The sequence below is a fragment of the Stegostoma tigrinum genome, chromosome 1 (assembly GCF_030684315.1).
Source record: "Stegostoma tigrinum isolate sSteTig4 chromosome 1, sSteTig4.hap1, whole genome shotgun sequence".
Classification (NCBI taxonomy): Eukaryota; Metazoa; Chordata; class Chondrichthyes; order Orectolobiformes; family Stegostomatidae; genus Stegostoma; species Stegostoma tigrinum.
The window spans coordinates 98918071-98944212 of NC_081354.1; the positions used below are offsets into that span (position 1 = coordinate 98918071).

At 47.3% G+C, this 26142-nt stretch overlaps 1 protein-coding gene across 10 annotated transcripts in view; it reads right to left on the bottom strand.

Moving 5' to 3' along the window:
• The window catches only part of pds5a (PDS5 cohesin associated factor A), a 237414-nt gene extending 215336 nt beyond the window's left edge, over positions 1-22078 (bottom strand). For 6 of the 10 annotated variants that reach the window (XM_048542549.2, XM_048542523.2, XM_048542504.2 and 3 more), the window contains exons 1-2: positions 21931-22077; positions 20890-21040 (exon numbers count right to left, since the gene is read on the bottom strand). In XM_048542549.2, the coding sequence (XP_048398506.1) occupies positions 20890-21000 (111 nt within the window). In that variant the 5' untranslated portion in view covers positions 21001-21040; positions 21931-22077. Of the gene's footprint in view, positions 1-20889; positions 21044-21930 lie in introns of all 10 variants that reach the window. The other 4 variants (XM_048542485.2, XM_048542541.2, XM_048542532.2 and 1 more) reach the window with 2 other exon arrangements.
• Between the last annotated feature and the right edge of the window lie 4064 nt (positions 22079-26142).

Sequence of the window (26142 nt, forward strand, 5' to 3'; positions counted from 1 at the left end):
CGTATATGGAATAGTATAGGTTAGATGGGCTAGATTGGTATGACAGGTCGGCACAACATCGAGGGCCGAAGGGCCTGTACTGTGCTGTAATGTTCTATGTTTTCCATCAGATCACCCTTTATTTTCTAAATGCTCGAGAAAACAGACCTAACTTAATATACCTGGAACTCTCACGTTTCTTTGGACATCCACCGTTTTAACTTCAAACTATCTACAAATATACATACACGTGACTCCATCTGCCACAATCTTACCCATTCATTTAGTCCATCAATTTCCTTTTGTAATTTTATGTTGTCATCTGCAATGTCTACAAGGCTGTCTAACTCTCCAAGTCATTATAATGTAAATAATTAAGGCCCTGAAATATTGATCCCGGTGGGACACCACTGGTTACACCCTGTCAATTTGAGTTCCTATCCATAATCCCTACTTTCAGCTCCCTGCCACTCAACCATTTTCTCAACCACGTCAGTAATTTGCCCTCAGTTCTGTGGACTTCTCCTGGAGTCAACAGTTTCTTATGAGGGATTTTATCAGGTTGTCTGGAAGTCCATGGAAGGGAACATCTAAAGACATCCTCCTGCCTAATACCTTAGTCACGTCTTCAAAAAAATTCACTGCATTTTATCAGCCATCACCGACCTGTCATATCTCCCTGATTAACTGAAAATTTTCAAAGTGCTCAGTTATCCTGTCTTTGATTTAGTGTCTCCAATTTCCCTGCCACAGATGTTAGACTAACTGGGCTGCTATTCCACGGTTTTCTTTTGTCCTTGTTCAAAAAAAATTGAGTGACACATACAATTTTCCAATCCAGAGGGATGACTCTTTATCTAGAAAACTCTGAAAAATTACTGTTAGGGCATCTACAATATACTCCCCTACTTCCTCTACCACCCTCAGATGGACAGCGTCAGGTGCCAGGGATTTGTGGCTCTAATTCAATTATGTACATCGGTAATGAGGAAGTTAATTTTAGACAGCATCTGCCCTGAATTCATTATTAACTTCCTCAGGACTTCCAACAAGCTATTCCATTTTCTTCTGTAAACTTTTTTTAAGATTCCCTACAGTGTGGAAACAGGCCCTTCAGCCCAATAAGTCCACACTGCCCCATAAAGCATCCCACCCAGACCCATCCCCCTATAACCCACACACCCCTGAACACTATGGGCAATTTAGCATGGCCGATCCACCGAGCCTGCACATCTTTAGACTGTGGGGGGAAACTGGAGCACCTGGAGGAAACCCATGCAGGGACGGGGGAAATGTGTAAACTCCACACAGGCTGGAATCGCACCCAGGTCCCTGAAGTTGTGATAATGGGAACTGCAGATGCTGGAGAATCCAAGATAACAAAGTGTAGAGCTGGATGAACACAGCACAAAAGCTAACGTTTCAGGCCTAGACCCTTCAGAACTCTCAGTCTCCATCTCAAGGTAACCAGCTAGAAATGATGTCGACTTCAAGCCCACTGACTCCCACAGCTACATAGAATACACGTCCTCCCACCCACCCTCCTGGAAAAATTCCATCCCCGATTCCCAATTCCTCCACCTCTGCTCCCAGGATGAGGCATTCCACTCCCGCACATCCCAGATGTCCAAGTTCTTCAAGGACCGCAACTGTCCCCCCGCAGAGGTCGAGAACACCCTTTTCCGAGTCCCCCGTATTTCCTGCAACACATCCCTCACACCCCGCCCCCTGCACAACGGGCCCAGAGGATCCCCCTTGTTCTCACATACCACCCCACCAACCTCCGGATACAACGCATCATCCTCCGACACTTCCGCCACCTACAATCCGACCCCACCACCCAAGACATTTTTCCATCCCCACCCTTGTCTGCCTTCCGGAGAGACCACTCTCTCCGCAGCCCCCTTGTCCGCTCCACACTCCCCTCCAATCCCACCACACCCGGCACCTTCCCGGTCAACCGCAGGAAGTGCTACACTTGCCTCCACAGCTCCTCCCTCACCCACATCCCAGTCCCCAAGGTGACTTTCCACATCAAGCAGTTGTTCACCTGCACATCTGCCAATGTGGTGTACTGCATCCGCTGTACCCGGTGTGGCTTCCTCTACATTGGGGAAACCAAACGGAGGCTTGGGGACCACTTTGCAGAACACCTCCGCTCGGTTCGCAACAAACAACTGCACCTCCCAGTCGCGAACCATTTCAACTCCCCCTCCCATTCCTCAGACGACATGTCCGTCATGGGCCTCAAGCCACACCTCCATTTCCGACCTACCACCTCATCCCGCCTCCTTGACCTGTCCATCTTCCCTTGACTGACCTATCCCCTGCCTACCTCCTCACCTATACTCTCCTCTCTACCTATCTTGTTTTCTCTCCATCTTCGGTCTGCCTCCCCCTCTCTCCCTATTTATTCCAGTTCCCTCTCCCCATCCCCCTCTCCGATGAAGGGTCCAGGCCCGAAACGTCAGCTTTTGTGCTCCTGAGATGCTGCTTGGCCTGCTGTGCTCATCCAGCTCTACACTTTGTTATCCCTGGTAGAACATAGAACATAGAACAGTACAGCACAGAACAGGCCCTTCAGCCCACAATGTTGTGCCGACCATTGATCCTCATGTATGCACCCTCAAATTTCTGTGACCATATACATGTCCAGCAGTCTCTTAAATGACCCCAATGACCTTGCTTCCACAACTGCTGCTGGCAACGCATTCCATGCTCTCACAACTCTCTGCGTAAAGAACCTGCCTCTGACATCCCCTCGATACTTTCCACCAACCAGCTTAAAACTATGGCCCCTCGTGCTAGCCATTTCTGCCCTGGGAAATAGTCTCTGGCTATCAACTCTATCTATGCCTCTCATTATCTTGTATACCTCAATTAGGTCCCCTCTCCTCCTCCTTTTCTCCAATGAAAAGAGACCAAGCTCAGTCAACCTCTCTTCATACGATAAGCCCTCCAGTCCAGGCAGCATCCTGGTAAACCTCCTCTGAACCCTCTCCAAAGCATCCACATCTTTCCTATAATAGGGCGCCCAGAACTGGACGCAGTATTCCAAGTGCGGTCTAACCAAAGTTTTATAGAGCTGCAACAAGATCTCACGACTCTTAAACTCAATCCCCCTGTTAATGAAAGCCAAAACACCATATGCTTTCTTAACAACCCTGTCCACTTGGGTGGCCATTTTAAGGGATCTATGTATCTGCACACCAAGATCCCTCTGTTCCTCCACACTGCCAAGAATCCTATCCTTAATCCTGTACTCAGCTTTCAAATTTGACCTTCCAAAATGCATCACCTCGCATTTATCCAGGTTGAACTCCATCTGCCACCTCTCGGCCCATCTCTGCATCCTGTCAATGTCCCGCTGCAGCCTACAACAGCCCTCTACACTGTCAACGACACCTCCGACCTTTGTGTCGTCTGCAAACTTGCTGACCCATCCTTCAATTCCCTCGTCCAAGTCATTAATAAAAATTACAAACAGTAGAGGCCCAAGGACAGAGCCCTGTGGAACTCCACTCACCACTGACTTCCAGGCAGAATATTTTCCTTCTACTACCACTCGCTGTCTTCTGTTGGCCAGCCAATTCTGTATCCAAGCAGCTAAGTTCCCCTGTATCCCATTCCTCCTGACCTTCTGAATGAGCCTACCATGGGGAACCTTATCAAATGCCTTACTGAAGTCCATATACACCACATCCACAGCTCGACCCTCATCAACCTTTCTAGTCACATCCTCAAAAAACTCGATAAGGTTTGTAAGGCATGACCTACACCTCACAAAGCCGTGTTGACTGTATTTGATCAAGCCATGCTCTTCCAGATGGTCATAAATCTTATCCCTCAGAATCCTTTCTAACACCTTGCAGACGACAGACGTGAGACTTACCGGTCTATAATTGCCGGGGATTTCCCTATTTCCTTTCTTGAAGAGAGGAATTACATTTGCCTCTCTCCAGTCCTCAGGTACGACTCCAGTGGAGAGCGAGGATGCAAAGATCTTCGCAAGTGGCGAAGCAATTGCATTTCTCGCTTCCCAAAGCAGCCGAGGACAAATCTGATCCGGGCCTGGCGACTTGTCAATCTTAATGTTTGACAAAATTTTCAGCACATCAGCTTCCTCTATCTCTATCCATTCCAGCATGCACACCTGCTCTTCAAAGGTTTCATTCACTACAAAGTTCGTTTCTTTCGTAAAGACAGAAGCAAAAAACTCATTTAGGGCTTCCCCTACCTCCTCAGGCTCCACACACAAGTTCCCTATGCTATCCCTGATCGGCCCTACTCTTTCTTTGACCATTCTCTTATTCCTCACGTAAGTGTAAAATGCCTTTGTGTTTTCCCGGATTCCTTCTGCCAAGCCTTTCTCGTGCCCCCTCCTGGCTCTCCTCAGACCATTTTTGAGCTCCTTCCTTGCCTGCATGTAATCCTCTCGAGCTGAACTTGACCCTAGCTTCCTCCACCTTATGTAAGCTACCTTCTTCCTTTTCACTAGAAGCTCCACCGCTCTCGTCATCCAAGGTTCCTTAATCTTACCCCTTCTTGCCTGTCTCAGAGGGACATATTTACTCATCACTCCCAACAACTGTTCCTTAAACCGTCTCCACATGTCTATAGTTCCCTTACCATGGAACAACTGCTCCCAGTCCATGCTTCCTAACTCATGTCTAATCGCATCATAGTTTCCTCTTCCCCAATTAAATATCCTCCCATTCTGCCTAATCCTCTCCTTCTCCATAGCTATGTAGAATGTGAGGCAGTTATGGTCACTATCACCAAAATGCTCTCCCACCACAAGATCTGATACCTGCCCCGGCTCGTTTCCGAGCACCAAGTCTAGAATGGCCTCTCCCCTCGTCGGCCTGTCAACGTACTGCGTTAGGAAACCCTCCTGAACACACCTTACAAAAACAGTTCCATTCAAATCTTCTGCTCGAAGGAGGTTCCAATCAATATTAGGAAAGTTAAAGTCACCCATTACAACGACCCTACTGCGTGCACACTTTTCCAAAATCTGTCGACCTGTGCTTTCTTCAATCTCCCTGCTGCTATTGGGGGGCCTGTAGTAAACCCCTAACGAGGTGACTACTCCCTTGCTGTTCCTAATTTCCACCCATACTGACTCAGTAGGCAGATCTTCCTCGACAAAGGAAGCTTCTGTAGCTGTGATACCCTCTCTGATTAGTAGTGCTACACCCCCTCCTCTTTTTCCCCCCTCCCTATTCTTTTTAAATGTTCTAAACCCTGGAACATCCAGCAACCATTCCTGCCCATGAGAAACCCATGTCTCTGTTACGGCCACAACATCATAGCACCAGGTACTGATCCATGCTCTAAGTTCATCACTTTTATTCCTGATACTCCTTGCATTAAAGCAAACACACTTTAACCGATCCCTTGGTTCCTTCCCAGGAAAATCCTTCCCACTAGCTGGTCTACCTCTTGCTACTGCCTCACCTGCATCAACGCTCACCTCTGGTATACAGCTCAGGTTCCCACCCCCCTGCCATACTAGTTTAAACCCTCTCGAACTACTCGAGCAAACCTTCCACCCAGGACATTGGTCCCCTTCCAGTTCAGATGCAACCCGTCCTTCTTGTACAGGTCCCACCTTCCCCAGAAGGCATCCCAATTATCAACATATCCCTCCCTCCTACACCAGCTGCGTAGCCATGTGTTCAGATGCGCCCGCTCCCTGTTCCTCACCTCGCTATCTCGTGGCACCGGTAGTAAACCAGAGAACACTACTCTGTTCGTCCTGCTCTGCAGCTTCCATCCTAACTCCCTGAAATCACTTTTTATATCCTCAAACCTATTTCTGGCTATATCATTTGTGCCAATATGTAACACGATTTCTGGCTGTTCGCCCTCCCCTTTTAGAACTTTATACACCCGATCGGAGACATCCCGGACCCTGGCACCAGGGAGGCAACATACCTTCCGGGAATCCCGATCTTGCCCACAAAATCTCCTGTCGATTCCCCTAACTATCCAGTCCCCTACCACGAGTACTTTTCTATTCTGCCCCCCTTCCCTTCTTTGCCACAGTGTCAGGCTCAGTGCCAGAGAACTGACTACTATGGCTTTCCTCTGGTAGGTCATCCCCCCCAGCAGTATCCAAAACGGTATACTTATTGCTGATTACTATTACTTAGTGTTGTGAGGTTGCAGTGCTAACCACTGAGCCACCATGCAAATTACTCAACATGTCTACCATTTCCCTGCGGTCATTGAAAATATCCCTATTTTTAGTCTTTAGCAGGCCAACATTGTTTCTGATCACTTGCTTTACCTTTATGGAACAAAACATTTCTTATTGGTTTTGACATCCCTTGCAAGTTTACTTTCATAATCCCTTTTAGGAGATCTTTTCAGCTGCATCATGACCACTTGCCGGTCTTTGTATCTTTCCTATTCAGTAGAATCTGTGCATTTTTAAAATTTTTTGAAGCTTTTTCTTCTAGTTTAATGCTGTTCCTCATCTCTTCGGCTGTCCAGTGCTTTTTTTTTCTGTGAAATGGAGTGTTTCCCTCTTGGTTAGAAACCAATTTTATATTGTGTTAAGTGTTTCTTCATTAATCCTCCACTGTTCTTCAGTTGCTCCCCCCATTAGCAGATCTTCTCAGTTTATGGTGGACTGTCTGTCTCATTAAAGTCAGCATTCATGACTCATGCTTCTTGCTTTCAAATGCTACATTGAATTCAATCATGTCTTGATCACTGTGTGTTAAGTGTTCAAACATAATTAGATTGCCAATTAAATCTAGCTCATAATGAGATCCAACATTCTTTGATAATGGGAAGTGCAGATGCTAGAGAATCCAAGATAACAAAGCGTGGAGCTGGGTGAACACAGCAGCATCTCAGGAGCACAAAAGTTGACGTTTCGGGCCTAGACCCTTCATCAGAGAGGGGGATGGGGAGAGGGTTCTGGAATAAATAGGGAGAGGCGGACCGAAGGTGGACAGAAAAGAAGATAGGTGGAGAGGAGAGTATAGGTGGGGAGGTAGGGAGGGGGTAGGTCAGTCCAGGGAAGACGGACAGGTCAAGGAGGTGGGATGAGGTAGCAGGTGCGGCTTGAGGTGGGAGGAAGGGATGGGTGAGAGGAAGAACAGGTTAGGGAGGCAGATTCAGGCTGGGCTGGTTGTGTGATGCAGTGGGGGGAGGGGAAGAACTGGGCTGGTTGTGGGATGAGGTGGGGGAAGGGGAGATTTTGAAGCTGGTGAAGTCAACATTGATACAGGGTTCTCAAGCGGAATATGAGTTGTTGTTCCTGCAACCTTCAGGTGGCATCCTTGTGGCACTGCAGGAGGCCCATGATGGACATGTTATCTGAAGAATGGGAGGGGTAGTTAAAATGGTTCGCAACTGGGAGGTGCAGTTGTTTGTTGCGAACCGAGCAGAGGTGTTCTGCAAAGCGGTCCCCAAGCCTCCGCTTGGTTTCCCCAATGTAGAGGAAGCCACACCGGGTACAATGGATACAGTATACCACATTGGCAGATGTGCAGGTGAACCTCTGCTTAATGTGGAAAGTCATCTTGAGGCCTGGCATAGGGGTGAGGGAGGAGGTGTGGGGGCAAGTGTAGCACTTCCTGCGGTTGCAGGGGAAGGTGCCGGGTGTGGTGGGGTTGAAGGGGAATGTGGAGCGGACAAGGGAGCTGCAGAGAGAGTGGTCTCTCCGGAAGGCAGACAAGGGTGGGGATGGAAAAATGTCTTGGGTGGTGGGGTCGGATTGTTGATGGCGGAAGTGTCGGAGGATGACGCGTTGTATCCGGAGGTTGGTGGGGTGGTGTAAGAACGAGGGGGATCCTCTTTGGGCGGTTGTGGCGGGGGCGGGGTGTGAGGGATGTGTTGCGGGAAATACGGGGGAACACGGAAAAGGGCGTTCTCGACCACTGTGGGGGGACAGTTGCGGTCCTTGAAGAACTTGGACATCTGGGATGTGCGGGAGTGGAATGCCTCATCACGGGAGCAGATGCGACGGAGGCAGAGGAATTGGGAATAGGGGATGGAATTTTTGCAGGAGGCTTGGTGGGAGGAGGTGTATTCTAGGTGGCTGTGGGAGTCGGTGGGCTTGAAATGGACATCAGTTACTAGCTGGTTGCCTAGATGGAGACTGGGGGGTCCAGGAAGGTGAGGGATGTGTTGGAGATGGCCCAGGTGAACTTGAGGTTGGGGTGCAAGGTGTTAAAGTGGATGAACTGTTCGAGCTCCTCTGGGGAGCAAGAGGCGGCGCCGATACAGTCATCAATGTAACGGAGGAAGAGGTGAGGTTTGGGGCCTGTGTAGGTGCAGAAGAGGGACTGTTCCACGTAACCTACAAAGAGGCAGGTATAGCTTGGGCCCATGTGGGTGCCCATGGCCACCCCCTTTGTCTGTAGGAAGTGGGAGGAATCGAAAGAAGTTGTTGAGGGTGAGGACGAGTTCAGCTAGGCAGATTAGCGTGTCGGTGGAGGGGGACTGGTCGGGCCTGTGGGACAGGAAGAAACAGAGGTTTTCTCTCTATCACGTTACTTGATTTTGAAACTGTGTTAACTTCCCCATGCCCTTCATCCCATTTACTAGTTTACTACTTGCCTGGAAGCAAAGGGTTACATCCCACAGTGATAAATCAACTAACGGTAGAAGTAGCAGACGTATTGGTTATGATCTTCCAAAGTCTGCTACATTCTGGAAAGATCCTGGAGAACTGGAAAACTACAAATCTAAAGCCCCTATCCAAGAAAGATCACAGAAACAAAGACAGTAGATTCCTTGGCCCAATAAACTTGTTCTACCATTTAATGAGATATGGGTTCTGTTCTCCCCACTTCACTCAATTCTACTATCAAATATCTATTTAATTCTACTTTGAATATACTCCATGGTCCAGTCTCCACTGCTCTCTGGGTAGAGAACTCCAAAGATGAATGACTAAGAGAAGACTTAGTCTTAAATGGGGAAACTCTGCATTGTGAACCTTTACTCCCTTGTTGCAAATGCTTCAACAAGGAGAAACATTCTCTCAAAATTTACCTGTTAAGCAACCTCTGAATTTTACACTCTTTCAGTCCAAAAAGAATAGACCTAACCTGCTCAAACATTCCTTGTAAAATAAAGACCTCTTCCCAGAAATAGTCCAGTGAACGTTCCCTGACCTGTTTCCAATGCAAGATATATCCCACCTTACACAAGGTGGCCAAACAGCACATAGTATATTCTAGGTGCAGTCTCACTGATGCACAGTATGGAGTAGCAGGACTTCCCTACATTTATGCTCTCATTCCCCGGGAGAAAAAAAGGGCCAGTATTCCAGTTGATTTCTAAGGAGGAGCTGCACTACTTCTGTGCTTCGTGTTTGAGGACACCCAAATCCCTCTGAACTGCAGCATTCTGCAGTGTCTCCAGATTTGAAAATATCCTGCCTTACTATCCCTTCCAACAAGGCAGATAACCATACATTTTCCCACTGTGAAATTCTTATCCAATCGCATCGGCATTCTGACATGTACACTCTGCCTGTTTCACAATATAATTTTCCCACTTATCTTTGCACCTTCAGGAAATATGACTACCATACACAATTCCTGCATACAACATGACACTTAAGTTTGTGAAAACTCAGGAGCTGCATCTTCCCCTCATTCATGGAGGCACAAGCGGAAAGAGCCTTCAGCTAAAAACGCAGAAGACAAAACTTGCATTTTTCTGTCGCATAACACAGTCCCTAACCATCATGATCCATTGGACAATGTGGATCAATTCTCATACACCGAGCTTTCTGTCAGCAAAGCAGACATCAACAATGAAACTCAACCTCATTTCCAGTGCGTCAGCTCATAATTTTACCAACTGAGAAAAATCATGTTTGATGACAAAGACTTCAAACTTGGCATCAAACTTGGGGTTCGCAGGGCTGCAATGTCATCTGTAGCTCTCCTGTGTGCAAATACACAGACATCTCAAATAACTGTATAAATATCAACAGTGACACCTACTGAAGTGCTCTGGCAGGAGAGGTGCTCCAATATCAGTGTTCTCTCTTAGGCCTACAAACCAGCAAAGCACTAGATCAGGTTGAGCAGCTGTATTGGGTAGGCCACATTACTCATACAAAAACCAAAAGAGTTTGCTCGCTGAGCTGGAAAGTTAGTTTTCAGACGTTTCGTCACCATTCTAGGTAACATCATCAGTGAGCCTCCGACGAAGCGCTGGTGTTATGTCCCGCTTTCTATTTATCTGTTTAGGTTTCCTTGGGTTGGTGATGTCATTTCCGGTGTTGATGTCATTTCCTGTTCTTTTTCTCAGGGGATGGTAGATTGGCTCCAAATCAATGTGTTTGTTGATGGAGTTCCGGTTGGAATGCCATGCTTCTAGGAATTCTCGTGCGTGTCTCCGTTTGGCTTGTCCTAGGATGGATGTGTTGTCCAATCCAAGTGGTGCCCTTCCTCATCTGTATGTAAGGATACGAGTGATAGTGGGTCATGTCTTTTTGTGGCTAGTTGATGTTCACGTATCCTATCCTGGTGGCTAGCTTTCTGCCTGTTTGTCACAGTTCTTGCAAGGTATTTTGTAGACGACTTTGTTTTGCTTGTTGTCTGTATAGGGTCTTTTCAACCAGAACTCCATCAACAAACACATTGGCTCCAAATCAATCTACCATCCTCTGAGAAAAAGAACAGGAAATGACATCACCAACCCAAGGAAACCTAAACATATAAATAGAAAGCGGGACATAACACCAGTGCTTCACTGGAGGCTCATCACTGATGATGTTACCTAGAATGGTGACAAAACATCTGGGAACACACCTTCAAGCTCAGTGAACCAGCTTACATCTGGAACAAAATAAAGACCCACTCTCTTGTGGACTGAGAGGAGGAGAGTGCTGTGTTGGAGGTGAAAGGAAGACGTCAGGTTGGCTGTGCACCCTTGTAACTGGTGGATCTTAATGCTGGCTTCGGCCTAACGGGGGAGCAGCCAACCTGCAACGATGGCTGCGGCAAGTGCTCGTGCCCCAGGTCAGGGGGTCCGGAACACCATCCACGTATCCGTGAAGAAGGTGGATGAAGGTGCACCTGTGGACCGCACCTTCTTCGTGAAGAGGGTCCTGTTGGACTGTTGTGGGTTTGCTGCTGCGGACATTTACTGCCTGCAGGATTTCCCCAAAGGAGGTTTTTACAACATAACCTTCAGGAGTGCCAAGCTTTGCGAACGCTTCCTGGAGGTTTTCAAGGAGAAAGGAGGTGAGGGCCCCCTCTCTGTATTGACCGCTGTCCCGCTGTTTGTGATGCCAGCGCAGAGGAGCCGTATGGTGACTGTACACATGTACAACCCGCATATGCCAGCAGTTGATGTCCTGACCTTCCTGGGAAGGTACGTGAAGGTTGAAGGGGACCTAACCGACATCATGGACCCCTTTGGCATCTGGACCAGTAAGAGGCAGGTCAAGGTGACGCTGAGGATGGGCGCGGACGGGAACATTGTACACCCACCGTCCAGCTTTGCGATCGGCGGGAGCAAGGGCTACCTGACCTATGCAGGGCAACCTAAAGTCTGCCATGCCTGTGGTAGGTCAGGTCACGTGGCGGCTGACTGCAAAGCCACCATCTGCAGGAACTGCAGGGAGGAGGGACACCTTGCAAAAGGAATGCCCACAAGAGAAAAGCTGCAACCTTTGCGGGGAAGCGGGCCACCTCTATAGGGCATGCCCGCGGTGGGGGACCACCTACGCCCAGGTCGCCGGCAGGGGCAATGCAGGGCCAGCGCCCCCCCGGAGGGGAGGAAGGCACCAGGACCCTGCAGAGACCCCACTAATGTGCAGAAGGGCCAGGTCGTGCAGGAGGGCCCAGCCCCGCAGGATGGGCCCAAGGCCAGCAAAGCACCCCTCCAGGCTCCGCTCCCCCCGACAACCCGGAGTCGATGGAGGCGGCGACAGGCGACCCAGGGGAGTGGACGACGGTCCGGAAAGCGAGGAGGAAGGTGCGTCGGCGGGCCCAGGAACCGCAACCATCAGGCGGGAAGAGGCAGCTACAGGGGGGGGCTATAAGAGCTCCTCTGACGAGGGAGATTCGGAGGGGGCCTGCCCAAAGCAGAAGCTAAAGATCTCAAGGGAGAAGGAAAGCAGCACCCCGCTTCCAGGTGACGGGAGGCATCCTGAGGCTCCCTCCGACACCCAGCCACGCGCCGCTGGGGCCCTGGAGGGCCCCCTGGAACTTCCAGGCGGGAAGGAGGAAACAGCACGTCCCCAGCCTGACCCAGAGATGGACTCTCCTGCCTCCGTACCCCCAACGGGGGGTTGCCATCCGGAAGGCAGCACGGACGGTTTCCTCAGCCCGGAAAGTGTCCAGCAGTTAGCCCGGGCAATGGGCATGAAGGGACAGATGGAGGGGCTGGGCCTTGGACTTGGGGAGGGTGCTGTGGTCACTGCCTGCAATGGGGGTCCGAGTTGCGAGCAGTAATGTGCGCAGTGTCAAGTCCACCGCAAGATGTGTGTCCACGTTGGCCTACCGGACCACCATCAAGGCAGGCCTCCTGTTTCCGCAGGAGCGAGGGATATCACACCTCGGCAGGTACGGGAAATGGTCCAGCGCCTGGACCTGTGGGCCTTCGATCTGGTCGGGGGTAACGACTGTCGCTCCTCGGGCCTGGCTATTCTGCTGCGGGGGCGCAACTTCACCATCTCTCAAGTTCAGGAGGTGGTGGGGGGGCACCTCCTAGTGGCTGATGTCACCTACAGGAACGCTCCCCTGAGGCTGATCAACGTGTACGCCCCAGCGGTACGGAGTGAGCGGTTGGCCGTCCTGCAGCGGCTTGCACCCCTGCTGGCTACGTCCAGGCCGGTCATCCTAGGTGGAGACTTCAACTGCATCATCGATGCAGATGGAAGATCCGGCGTGGGGACAGCGGGTGGGGGGAGTCAACTGGACGTCACGTCCAGATTCCTGATGGGCACGGTGAAGGACGCCAAGCTGCTCGACGTCTTCAGCACCCCTGCAGACGGAGTGCAGCGAAGGTACACCTGGTCGCGGCCAGACGGGTCTATTCGCTCAAGGATAGACTTCCTGTTTGTGTCACGGGCGTTCTCGGTCAGGTCCACCAGCGTCGAGCCGGTGTTCTTCTCTGACCACTGCCTCGTGCTGGCCGACTGTCACTTACAGGACGACCAGCCGGCCGGCAAGGGGGTGTGGAAGCTCAACACGACTCTGTTGACCCCAGAGAACGTCGAAGAGCTTAAGAGGGAGTACGCCGGTTGGAAAACCGTGAAACCCCTCTTTGAGTCTCCGGGCGACTGGTGGGAGACGGTGAAGGAGAACATCAAGAGGTTCTTTGTCCTCAAGGGTGTTTGGAAGGCGTGAGAGAGGCGGGGAAAGCTGTCGCGACTCCAGAAAATGGTGCAGAACCTGCTCCGTGACATTGACCCCCAGTTGATGGGGGTTGATGTCACGGAGGACCTCCATGAGGTGAGGGGCCAGCAAGCCTCGCTCTTCGCCGCGGAAGAGAGCTCTGTGCTTAGCCGGCTGAAGGAGGACGATGGCTTGGTGACGTCGTCTCGGCCCGACATTTTGAGGATCAGCAGATCCTTCTATGCCGGACTGTATGACAAAGCCCACGGACAGCACGGCCTCCGAGTCGTTCCTGTCGTCTATCACGGAGGTCTTAGACGACGGCACGAGGGTGTGGCTGGACCGGCCGACATCCCTGGACGAGCTGACCAGAGCCCTCAAGTCCTTGGAGAGGAATAGGACTCCCAGGAGCGACGGCTTACCGGTCGAGCTTCAGGCAGGGGAAATGTGCAAGTCCATGAGGAAGGGCATCATCACCCTCATTTACAAGAGGAAGGGGGAGAGGGAAGAAATTAAGAATTGGCGTCTCATTTCACTATTGAACGTGGACTACAAAATCCTGGCCAAGGTCATAGCCAACCGGGTCAGGTCTATCCTGGAGTCAGTGATTCACCCTGACCAAACCTGTGCTGTGCTGGGCAGGAAGATCGCTGAAAGCCTCGCGCTCATCAGGGATACGATCGCCTATGTACAGGACAGGCGGGTGGACACCTGCCTCGCCAGCCTAGACCAGGAGAAGGCCTTCGACAGGGTCTCTCATGCTTACATAAGGGACATCCTCTCCAAATTGGGGTTCGGGGAGGGCATCCGCAATTGGATCCGGCTGCTCTACACCAACATCGTTAGCGCAGTCTCGATCGACGGGTGGGAATCGGACAGTTTTCCCGTCAGATTTGGAGTCAGGCAGGGCTGCCAGCTCTCTCCTACCTTGTTCGTGTGCTGTGTGCAGCCCTTCGCCGCATCCATCAGGAAGGATGTGAGCCTGAAGGGTGTGACTATCCCAGGCAGCGGAGGCCTTCAGGTCAAGACCTCCCTGTCATGGACGACGTCACAGTCTTCTGCACCGATCGTCGGTCGGTGCGTAGACTGTTGGACATCTGCGGCCAGTTTGAACTGGCCTCGGGTGCCAAAGTCAATAGGGGTAAGAGCGAGGTCATGTTCTTCGGGAACTGGGACAACTGCTCCTTCATCCCCTTCACCGTCAGGACAGACTACCTGAAGGTGCTGGGTGTTTGGTTTGGTGGAGCTGGGGCGTGCACTAAGACCTGGGAGGAGCGTATCGCCAAATTGAAGCAGAAGCTGGGCAGGTGGGCACTCCGGTCCCTCTCCATCGCGGGCAAGAACCTGGTTGTCAGGTGCGAGGGGCTTTCGGTACTGTTGTACGTGGCGCAGGCCTGGACTATTCCCTGGACCTGCACCGCTGCGGTCACCCGGGCCATCTTCCACTTCATTTGGGGGTCGAGGATGGACCGGGTCCGCAGGGACACCATGTACAAAGACCTGGAAAATGGGGGAAAACGGCGTACCGAACGCCACCCTCGCCCTGATGGCTACCTTTGTGAGCGGCTGCATCAAGCTGTGCGCAGATCCTCAGTACACAAACACCAAGTGCCACTACTTACTGAGGTTCTACCTGTCCCTGGTGTTGCGAAGGATGGGCCTGGCCTCGTTGCCGCAGAACGCTCCGAGTAGTTGGACTGTTCCGTACCACCTGTCCTTCGTGGAGAAATTTTTGAAAGGAAACACCTTTGACCACAAGGCCGTCAGGCAGTGGTCAGCACGTAGTATCCTTGAGACCCTTCGGGAAAAGGAGAGGGTGGATCCCGTCGTTTGGCAGAATGCCTTATCGCCAGAACTTTCAAACAAGCACAAGGACATTGCTTGGCTGGCGGTGAGAGGGGCTCTGCCAGTGAGATCCTTCATGCATGCCTGGAATCTCTGCGCCACCGCACGCTGCCCTCGAGGTGGCTGCGGGGGGGACGAGACTGTCGATCACCTCCTTCTGGAGAGTGCCTATTCGCAGGAGGGTGATGCAGTGGTATTTGTCAAGGTTCGTCCCGAGCAGCTCCGTGACGCGGGACTCCGTGCTCTACGGGCTGTTTCCCAGGACGCACACAGAGACCAACATCAACTGCGCCTGGAGGACCATCAATGCGGTGAAAGACGCTCTTTGGTCTGCCCGCAACTTGCTGGTCTGCCAGCTGAAAGAACTGACCCCGACTATGTTGCAGACTGGCGCACTCCAAGGTCCAGGACTACGTGCTGAGGGATGTGCTAAAGCTTGGGGTGGCCGCCGCCAAGGCGCGGTGGGAAAAGACCACGGTCTGAAACCCCTCATCCAGAATAGAAAAAAGGGCCCTATCTGGTAACTGGGCCCAGCTGGTGCCTTCCCCAGCTGGTCAGGGGGCCAACTGGGACTGTGCGGGGTGACGACCGCCGGCGTATTTTCTTTGCTTTGTTTATTTTTCTTTGTTTGTTTTTTTCCTTTAGTTGGTTTACGGACCCCCGGGTAACCCGAAGCGGCTTGCATGACTGGGTAGGTGTATAAATGTTTTATTTTTTGTACATCTTATGAATAAAGTATATTTTTTCAAATAAAAAAAGTGACGAAACGTCTAAAAACTAACCTTCCAGCTCAGCGAGCAAACTCACATCCAGAACCTCAACCTGAGCTACAAATCTTCTCCAAACTTGCTAAACCAAAAGAACTGCAGCTGCTGTAAATCAGGAACGAAAACAAAGTTGCTAGAAAAGCTCAGCCAGGCTGGCAGCATCTGTGAAGGAGAAAACGGAGTTAACATTTCCGATCCGGTGACCCTTCCTCAGAACTGATGGTGGCTAGGAAAACATCAGTTTATATGCAGAAAATAGGGAACTGGGTGGGGTAGGGAGTAAATGATAGGACAGAGCCCAAAGAGAGAGAGAAACAGTTGGACAGACAAAGGAGTTGCTAACAAGCAGGCTGGGAGGGTGAACAGTTGTTAATGGGGACTGTTCGTGACCAACAACAGCAGGTGTGTAATGGCAGGCTATGTGGTAACAAGGTGGTAATGTGGCAACTATGTGGTAACAAGGTGTGAAGGTTGGGGGGCTGAGACATGGGAGAGTTTAAAATTATTGAGTCCGGAGGGCTGTAAGATCCCCAAGTGGAAAATAAGGCGGCACAAAACACTTCCCTATTTTCTGCATATAAACTGACGTTTTCCCAGCCACCATCAGTTCTGAGGAAGGTGCATCAGACCCGAAATTTAACTCTGTTTTCTCCTTTTCAGATGCTGCCAAACTTGCTGAGCTTTTCCAGCAACTTTGTTTTTGTTCCACGTGACCCATATGCCTAATACAAATTCCTTAAGTAAGCAATTAAGAAAGAGGCCAGCAGAAGCGGAGCATTCTCACCAACTTATGGGAATCTCTTATCAAAAACTGATCAAACTGGAGAAGCATCCACAAAGGTGCTAACAAAGAGCATTTCTGACAGATCCAGATGTGGCCAAGCACAAACAGTGGAAGAAAAACATGAAAAACCAAACATCCTACCCCCTGCTTCATCAAACACTACCTACCATGGCAGTGACAGTGTGTGCAGGTCTAGCATTGGACTGTTTGTCATTTCAAGACCCACAACTCTGGATGGAAGAATGGTAGCTACTTGGGTTCAAGGATGACAAAGAAAAACGGTAGATTACAGCATAACCATAATTGAATGTAAATAGTTTAAACAACAGCTCTGATCCCTGTACTACACTACCAATCACCGTTTTGCAACACTGAAATACTTCCAAGATCTTGGGAAGTTTCAAGATCCGAGGATATAGGCCATCTGGTCCTGAGTGCTTGTCAGCTTTTAGCCCCATTAGTTTATCAATTACATTTTCTCTGGTGACCATGATGGCTTTACATTTCTCCTCCCCACAATGTTTTGATTTTCTACTCTTCGAAGGTTGCAAATTTGAGTGACATGTGGAAACCAGTGGATGCAGTGACTTTGGATCTTGAACAAACATTTGACATTTGACAACACAATACTGCAAAAAATTAGGACCCGTGTTTCTGGGTAGAGTGAACTATAAAATACACTGACAGGAAACAGAAAAACAAATCTCTGTTTTAAATAGTGAAAAACTAATAAATGCTGGGATTCAGAAGGATTCTATGCTCTGATATACAAATCACGAAGCTCAGCAAGAATTAAGAAAGCAAACAGTATACTGGCCTTTATTATAAAAACAGTTAACTTATTTTAATGTAATAACATAGGGCTTAGGTGAAACTACACATGAAATACTGTACACATTTCTGTCCTCCGGTCGGAGAAATATTCACTCTAGTGATAATGTAACTAAGGTTGGCTGACCGACTCATGGGATGAGGATATTGCTCTTTGAGGGAGAATACAAATAAGACTCAACACATATTTCATGGAATTTTACAACATAAGTGGACACGCTTAAACTTATTAAATCATCACGAGGTTTGACTGGGTCAACATAGAGACTGTTCACCCTGACTCAGGAGGTTAGAATTACGGTTGGTCTCAGAGAAAGGATTGGCTATTTCGGACTGAAATAGAAGGAAATTTTCATGTTTTGGGTCATATTCCTTTAGCATACTGTACTACAGAAAATCATAGGATGCTCAGTGAACGAGTAAACTCAGTCAGATTGAAAGAATTTTGAGATGAGGAATGTGGGAAGATGTTGTCAATGCCGACCATCAGTCACACTCCCACTGAGTAGGGGACAAGCTCAAGGGACTGCAAGGCCAATTTCTATTCCTGCTTCCTCTATTCTTCTAAATTTTTTTTAAAAATCGCTATCTTCTACTGTGAGCATCTAGTTGCGTCAACCTCTCCAAACAACAGCAAGTTCTATATTATAACTACTCTCTGGATTAAGGCATATTTTCTGAATTAAATGTGCCAAATCCTCATTATTTGCAAAGGCAAGGGGCACAGACTTTCCATGGATAACAGCAAATAGAGATACTGCTACCATGTAACTTCACCATGAGGAATGCATAATCAGACTGCACAGGTCTATCAGAAAAGGAATCTGGGGTCAACTTCACAAGTACACAGACCCACAGAAGAGAATGCAGAGATAAACACTGAATTCTGCATTTACAAGCCACAGCGGGAACCATCTCCACTTCTACACAATCAAACTTCTTCATAAAATTAAAGTATTTAAAACAATAAATGTAAAGCGTGAGATTTCTTATTTTGAAATACTGCATTCATTTTCAAAATGTTGACTCCAGTCTTATTCATATGCTTAATTACATAGACTACGTCCCATTTTTCTATTGACCTCAACAGAATCTCACAAATAGATATAATGTCAAGAAAATCAGAACAAGTTCAACAACTGGAATGGCAGCACTGATCACAAAATATTCTTACTAACAAGGTTCTCAGCAAATAAAAGCCAAGATAAAGAATAAAACATTTCATATATCCTGCAGAAAATTGTAATGAACTACTTTGTAGAACTATGAAATATCACAAAATTTTACATGATTCTTTGTTAGACCATTTACAACCATATTCAGTTGTGATCAAATTTTCATTTCATTTGAAATTTATATCAATTATAAATGGCTTCAGAAAGAACTTGTATTGATGAGGCAGAACTATAAATGTGCAAAATAGTTCTGAAGGAAATTAACATGAGGCTATCAGAGTCTGAAATATTTATTTTTCAAAAATGTAAATACCCTATGTTCAATTGTTATTACTTTTCTATTTTCATTTTCCCTAAGAATTAACAGGTCATCCTATCATCATTTTCCCTTGGAATTTTAAAATGAAGTACTTGCTATTACACCCGCTCTCCATTTGAAAGTGGTAGTTATTCTGAATAAAATTTTAGTTAATTAGTTAAAACAGATTCTAGAGATCAATCATTATAATGGTAATTTTTTGATGTGTTTAGTACCCTGACAGTATGTAACTTCTGGCTGATGGATGTGCTTTTGGCTTTTCTTACAGCCAACCTGATCTGTAATATGGTTCCAGAGATAGCAGGAACTGCAGATGCTGGAGAATCTGAGATAACAAGGTGTAGGGCTGGATGAGCACAGCAGGCCAAGCAGCGTCATAGGAGCAAGAAAGCTGATGTTTCGGGCCTAGACCCTTCTTCGGAAGAAGGGTCTAGGCCCGAAATGTCAACTTTCCTGCTTCTTGGCCTGCTGTGCTCATCCAGCTCTACACCTTGTTATCTCAGATTCTCCAGCATCTGCAGTTCCTGCTATCTCTGGAACCATATTACAGATCAGGTTGGCTGTAAGAAAAACCATATTACAGTCAGAAATAACAAGGTGTAGAGCTGGATGAGCACAGCAGGCCAAGCAGCGTCATAGGAGCAAGAAAGCTGATGTTTCGGGCCTAGACCCTTCTTCGGAAGAAGGGTCTAGGCCCGAAATGTCAACTTTCCTGCTTCTTGGCCTGCTGTGCTCATCCAGCTCTACACCTTGTTATTTCTGACTGTAATATGCCATTCATAGAATATTTAAGTTGCAGGATTCTTAGCTTTCTGACACCTTCTCAGTCAACAGCAAAAAACCAGATGACAAGCTTCTTCATCGTTTTCCAATTCAATGAGACATATGACATGCAAAACACCTTCAAAACAATTTTCATCAGTATAATAAATCAATATTGTATACTGTCACATTGCATGTCACAGATTTGTGGATAAGCATAACATTGGATATAACTCAGAGCACATGTTAAAAACTGGAGTAAATTAATTGAGCACTATGAGAAATAAAAATTCAAACCGAGTGAAAAACAAAATATCATTCTCAAAACGGGTAAATAGATAGGGAGATTTCAACACTAGAACATCCACTATCAAAAATCAGTTAGGTAAAGCAATTCCAATTATTTTTAAGCATTCCAAATAAAAACTCCACAGTCCTACACATTTCAGAAAAATAAGTTAGCATTCTGTATCTGCAGCAATCTACAAAATTTAACACTAAACTTTCCTTGAAATGTGTTGATAATATCAAAATCTTTTGGGACAAAGTTCTCCAAAGCCATATTATTAAACTTTATTTGGAGTAATGGAGTTGGAGAAGGGAAGAGAAGCCACTAATTCTCTCATAACCTACAGCAATCCATCAAGAACTAAATTCTCAACTGCAGATTATTGTTTCAAGATAGGCTAATATAAAAGATAGCACAAAGACAAAATGATCAATTTGTGATGCTGTTAAACTACTCATGCTTAACTAACTTGAAATAATTTCTTAATTTTCAATGAAACTGCAAAACAAAGTCAAACTGTGAAACAATGCCACACATTGCCATGTTGCAATTTGTTAAATGATCGAAAATACTGCAATTAAGTGATCTGTGCAAATTAGAATTAATTTATTGGTAATCTTAAGCATAAAATGAAAAAAAAATCCACATCATATTTTCACGTAAGGTCATGCACCTGAAACGTCAATCTCTTTCACCAAAGATGCCAACCGACCAGCTGAGAGTTGCCCTGCGCTGCGGTTTCAAATTGATGGATTTTCAGAAAACAAAGCATCTTGGAAAATTATTTCAACAAGTCAAGTCTAAAAGTACCTTTAGCCTTTTGACCAATTCATCGTTGGAAATTTTGTCGGTAATTTCCTTAACACCAGGAGGATAGATTATGATTTTTCCATCCGCAGATTTCGGTTGTGGGAAAGCCATCGCCTTCGAGTTTTCCCTTTCTGTAGATCACTACTGGCCTCTGCTGGTCAGAAATAAGTTTAAAATGTTACACTCAGTTTTTTCCTTTCCAATCCTTCCTCAATTAAAAAAAATGTCAAGGCATAAAACAGCAGATCCATGCTGACCGATCTTGTTGATAACGTTGAGGAATGGAAGGAGCCAAGAGACTCGGAAAAGGTGTCTTTAATATCTTGCAGCCAAAAATGTTTTCCAATCACATTCTGTCCGGGGTCAGGGGTATGCAGAGAGGGAGAAGAAGCGGTCACAAACTCCGCTCAATCGGCCTGCGTTTTGGCTGAACCCGGAGCAGGGTCCGAATTAGAGTGAATGCGTGCCCGTCCTCGGTATGGTGCAGGAGCTATCCGGCCGCCAACCAACCTCACATCGCCACAAAAAGTTGTCGCGCACGGGCTCCTCGGGCCTGCAATCTCAGGCCTCGGCACCAGGACAGCAGTGGCGGTATGATGGAGTACAGTCACACATCTCGGGCCGGTTATTTACAACTTCATGGAAGAGAGTGGGGAGGAGAGGGGGGGGGGGCGGGCGCGAATCCGGGAAATACTCAGATCTGTCCCGCCATAAATTACAAAGACTCGGGGAGCAGGCCGCGGCCCCGAGCTCAGACTCGCCGCCGCTTCATTCAGCGACTCGTTGAATTTCTGCAACTTTCTGCGTCCGGGACCGGGGATTTTGTTTTCTTCTTCGGTTTTTTTTGGTTTTCTAAGGAGGACCCCGAGGTAGCCAGGCCCCGGCCTTCCCTCCCCCTCCTCCGCGCACCGTCCCGCTCGAGTTCTGAAATACTGTATCTCAGCCAGCGAGCAGGCGGGAGGGAGGCTGAGCGCGGCCTGTAGCTAGCCTCCCGCCCGAGCTGCCGCGGGCTCCATTCCCGGCTCCAGCAGCGGCGCTCACCTCATGAATCCCGGCAGTTCGCTCTCAGGTGTCCAGCAAAGCAGGAGTTTCACACAGTCGCACCGAGCAGCGGCGGCGGCAGCAGGACAGCGCCGGGGAACAACGGACAGAGCGGCCACAACACGCCACAGCGAACGGAGAGAGGCAGCGCCCTCTGGCCAGGAGGAGCACCAACACACCGTGGGCGGGCTAAGTGGCGCAGCGCCACCTTACCCTGGAGGAGTGGATGCGCACGGACTGACAGTAACCACATCGCCACCTACACAGGAGGAGACAACAAAGTGTGGGGCTGGATGAACACAGCAGGCCAAGCAACAGGAGCACAAAACCTGACGTTTCGGACCTAGACCCTTCATCAGAAGATGGGGAGAGGGTTCTGGAATAAATAGGGAGCGAGGGGGAGGCGAACCGAAGATGTATAGAGGAGAAGATAGGTGGAGACAAGAGGTGGTGGGGAGGGGATAGGTCAGTTCTTCTGGGATCCCCCTCTCTGATGAAGGGCCTAGGCTCGAAACGTCAGCTTTTGTGCTTCTAAGATGCTGCTTGGCCTGCTGTGTTCATCCAGCTCCACACTTTGTTATCCAGGCTAGAACTGTGTCCTCCAGAGTTCAGAAGTGTTGGAGGTGATTTAATTGAAACATATAAGATCCTGAGGGGTCTTCACCAGATGGATATATCTCTATATAAAGACTGTTTCTTTGTGAAGGAGAATCAAGAAATAGGGTAATAGTTGAAAAATAAGGAGTTATCCATTTATTCAGAGATAAATAAAAACATTTACTCTCAGTTTGACTAGATTAGATTCCTGAGAATCTTTAGAATTCCCTTCATCAAAAGACAGTGGATGCAGAATCTTTAAATGATTTTCAGGCAGCAGTAAATAGATTCTTCATTATGATGACGATGAAAGGTATTATTAGAGATATCCAGGGAGGCAGAGTTGAGTCTATACTTAGGTCAGCTATGATGTTATTGAATGGTGGAGTGGGCTATGTTAGATTCCATCAGCTATGTTTTTGCCCACTTGCTTAACCTACCTATAGGGACTGCAATGGTCTACTGGTAATATCCAGGTTTGAATGCCATTGTAGCAAATGGTGGTATTTGAATTTGACAAAAAAGTCTAGAATTAAGAGTCTAATGATGATTGTGAAACCGCCGTCAATTGTTGGGATAAACTCATTTGGTTTACTGAGGTTCTTTAGGGAAAGAAACTGCCATCCTTACCTGGTCTGGCCTACATGTGACTCCAGACTCACAACAATGTGCATGCGCTGTTTAAAATGATATGGCATGCCACTCAGCTCAAGAGCAATTAGCATGGGCAGCAAATCTTGATCTTATCACTAATAGTCAATATGTTGCCTCCCTGGTGCCAGGGTCAAGGACGTCTCATAGCTGCTGTAGCATATTGTCAAAGGGGAGAATGAGAAGCCAGAAGTTGCTGTGCACATTGGTAAGAACAACACAGTTCGAGAAAGGTTGAGGCTTTGCAGAGTGAATAAAGGAAGTTAGGCAAAACCTCAAAGTTAGTAATCTCTGGATTATTTCCAGCACCACATACTAGTGAGAGTAGGAAATAAGAAGATAGGGCAGATAAATCAGTGGCTGAGGAGTTGGTGCAGCGGGCAAGGCTTCAGATTTTTGGATTATTGGAATATCTTCTGAGACAGAAGAGACATGTTCAAAAGGGACAGGTTTCACCTAAACTGGAGGGGGACCAAATTCCTGGTGGGGAGATTTGCTAGTGCTATTCGGGAGCCTTTAAACTAGTACACAGTTGGGCAGGATCCCAAGTAGTAGATCTAAGTAGAAAGATAGATAAGGATTGTTCTAAAGTTAAAGAGAGCAAGTAAATTAGAAAAGGCTGATAAGAGCAAGTCAGAGAACAGGGTAACTCCGAAGAATTAAACCGCATTCATTTCGATGCACGGCATCTGACAGATAAGATGGATGAACTCAAGGCATGTATGGCATCTTGGGATTGGGACATGGCTGAGGGAAGAACAGGCTTGGCAGCTCAGTGTTATGGGCTTTAGAAACTATAGGAAGGATAGAAAGGGAGGCAAGAGAGGAAGGGGGAGTGGTATTTTATATTAGGGAAAACATTACTGCTGTACTTACAAAGAATATTCCTACATGATCATCCAGTGAAGCTATAGGGGTGGAATTCAAAAAGAGGGGTTGATCACCTTAATGAGATTGTATAGGATTACCAACAGTCCGCAAGAAACTGAGGAGCAAATATGTTGAGAGATCTCAGATACATGTAAGAATAACATGGTTGTAATAGGAGGGGATTTTCCCTTTCCAACATAGACTAGGACTGCCACAGTGTTATGGGTTTGGGTGGTAAGGAATTTACTAAATGTGTCAAAAAAATTTTCTTTTTCAATATGTAGATGTACCTACTAGAGAAAGAGCGAAACTTGACTTCTTTGGAAATAAAACAGGGCAAGTGTCTGAAGCGTTAGTGGGAAAATTATAACATTGTTAAGTGCAACTTCATGCAAGGGGAAAAGATGCCAACAGCAGTATTTGCTTTGTGTAGCTGGGCAAGATTAGAACTCAGAAATGCAGGATCAGTACTATCATAGTGAAGCTAGATATCTGCAGACAAGTTGAAATTATGTCTGTGAGTAGGTGCTGGAGTGCAGTTTCTAGAATCCAGAGAAGTGCAATCCTAGTTGGGAGAGTAAATATCCAGAATGCGAGCCTTCATTGAGGTAGTCCATGATGGATGAGCGTTTGAGGAAGCTGGAAAACTGGATCTTTGAAAGAGAAGAAATTTGAATTCCAAGTAAAATTTGAATGAGATATCATGGTCCATTATGTCACGTATTTGGGAGTAGATTACTGAGAAATCTGCGGGATCGGTCTTCATTGAATTTGCTATTTGATGTGCTGTGTGGGCTATTTGACCACATTGTGTGTTACCCATACTTTTTGCAGGTTAATTCTAATTGAATGTTAGAAAAAAAAATTGTATACATGTGCTAAATTGCATTCTTGTGCTCACTTCTTATACAGTAAAATTTATTTCTGTTTGTTTAAAACTGTGGAATCTTGTAGTTTTATTCTTTTATTAAGTGCTTAGAATGTGTCTTTTTTAAGCTTTATTGGCCCCTAGCCAGAAAATCATACAATAAACAGAGTATACTGAGAGGGGTAGATGATGTGAGATACCTTGAAGTGAAAGTTAACAAGTCCCTGAAGGTAACAGTACAGGTAGATAAGGTTGTCAAGAAGGCAAATGTAATGATCTCTTTCATTGGCGGAGGTACAAAGTAAAAACATAGGGATATAATGATTTATCTATATAAGACACTAGTGAGGCCACAACTGAAGTATTATGTGCAGTTCTGGTTACATTACAGGAAGAATATAATTGCTCTGGAGAGAGTGTGGAGATTTACTAGAATGTTGCCAGGATAATTGTATCTGCGAGGAGAGATTGGAAAATTTGGGTTTGTTTTCTTTGGAACAGAGGGGCCTGAGGGGTGACATCATTGGGGTATATAGAATTGTGAGGAGTAGAGTAGACAGGAGGAACTGTTTCCCTTGTAAGGGAGTTCAAAATACAGGGTCATAGTTTGAAGCTAGTCAGCAGAAGGATTGGAGGGGATGTGAGAAAAACTTCTTATGCAGGGTGTGCTGGGTGTCTGGAATTTGCTGCCTAAGTTGGTATCCAAGGCAGAGATCCTAAATTTTTAACAAGTACTTGGATCTGCACCTTAAGTGCTCTCTGCTGCAATGCTATGGGCCACATGCAGGAACAGGGAATTAAAAAGTGTTTTTGGGTCAGCATGGAGAAGATGGGCTGCCACCCTTCTATACTGGGGGAATAGGAACTGCAGATGCTGGAGAATCTGAGCTAACAAGGTCTACAGCTGGATGAACACAGCAGGCCAAGCAACATCTTAGGAGCAGGAAAGCTGACGTTTCGGTCCTAGACCCTTCATCAGAAATTTCTGATGAAGGTTCTAGGCCCGAAACATCAGCTTTCCTGCTCCTAAGATGCTGCCTGGCCTGCTGTGTTCATCCAGCTCTACACCCTTTCATACTGTATCATTTCTATGGTTCTAGATCATAAAAGGTGATGGTCTGCTTCAGGATCATAACAGATTTGATAAATCTTTAATGGCTGGCACAGACATGATGGTTGGAATTACATTCTTCCTTCCAAAGTTTTATTCCTCATATCCCTGCAAT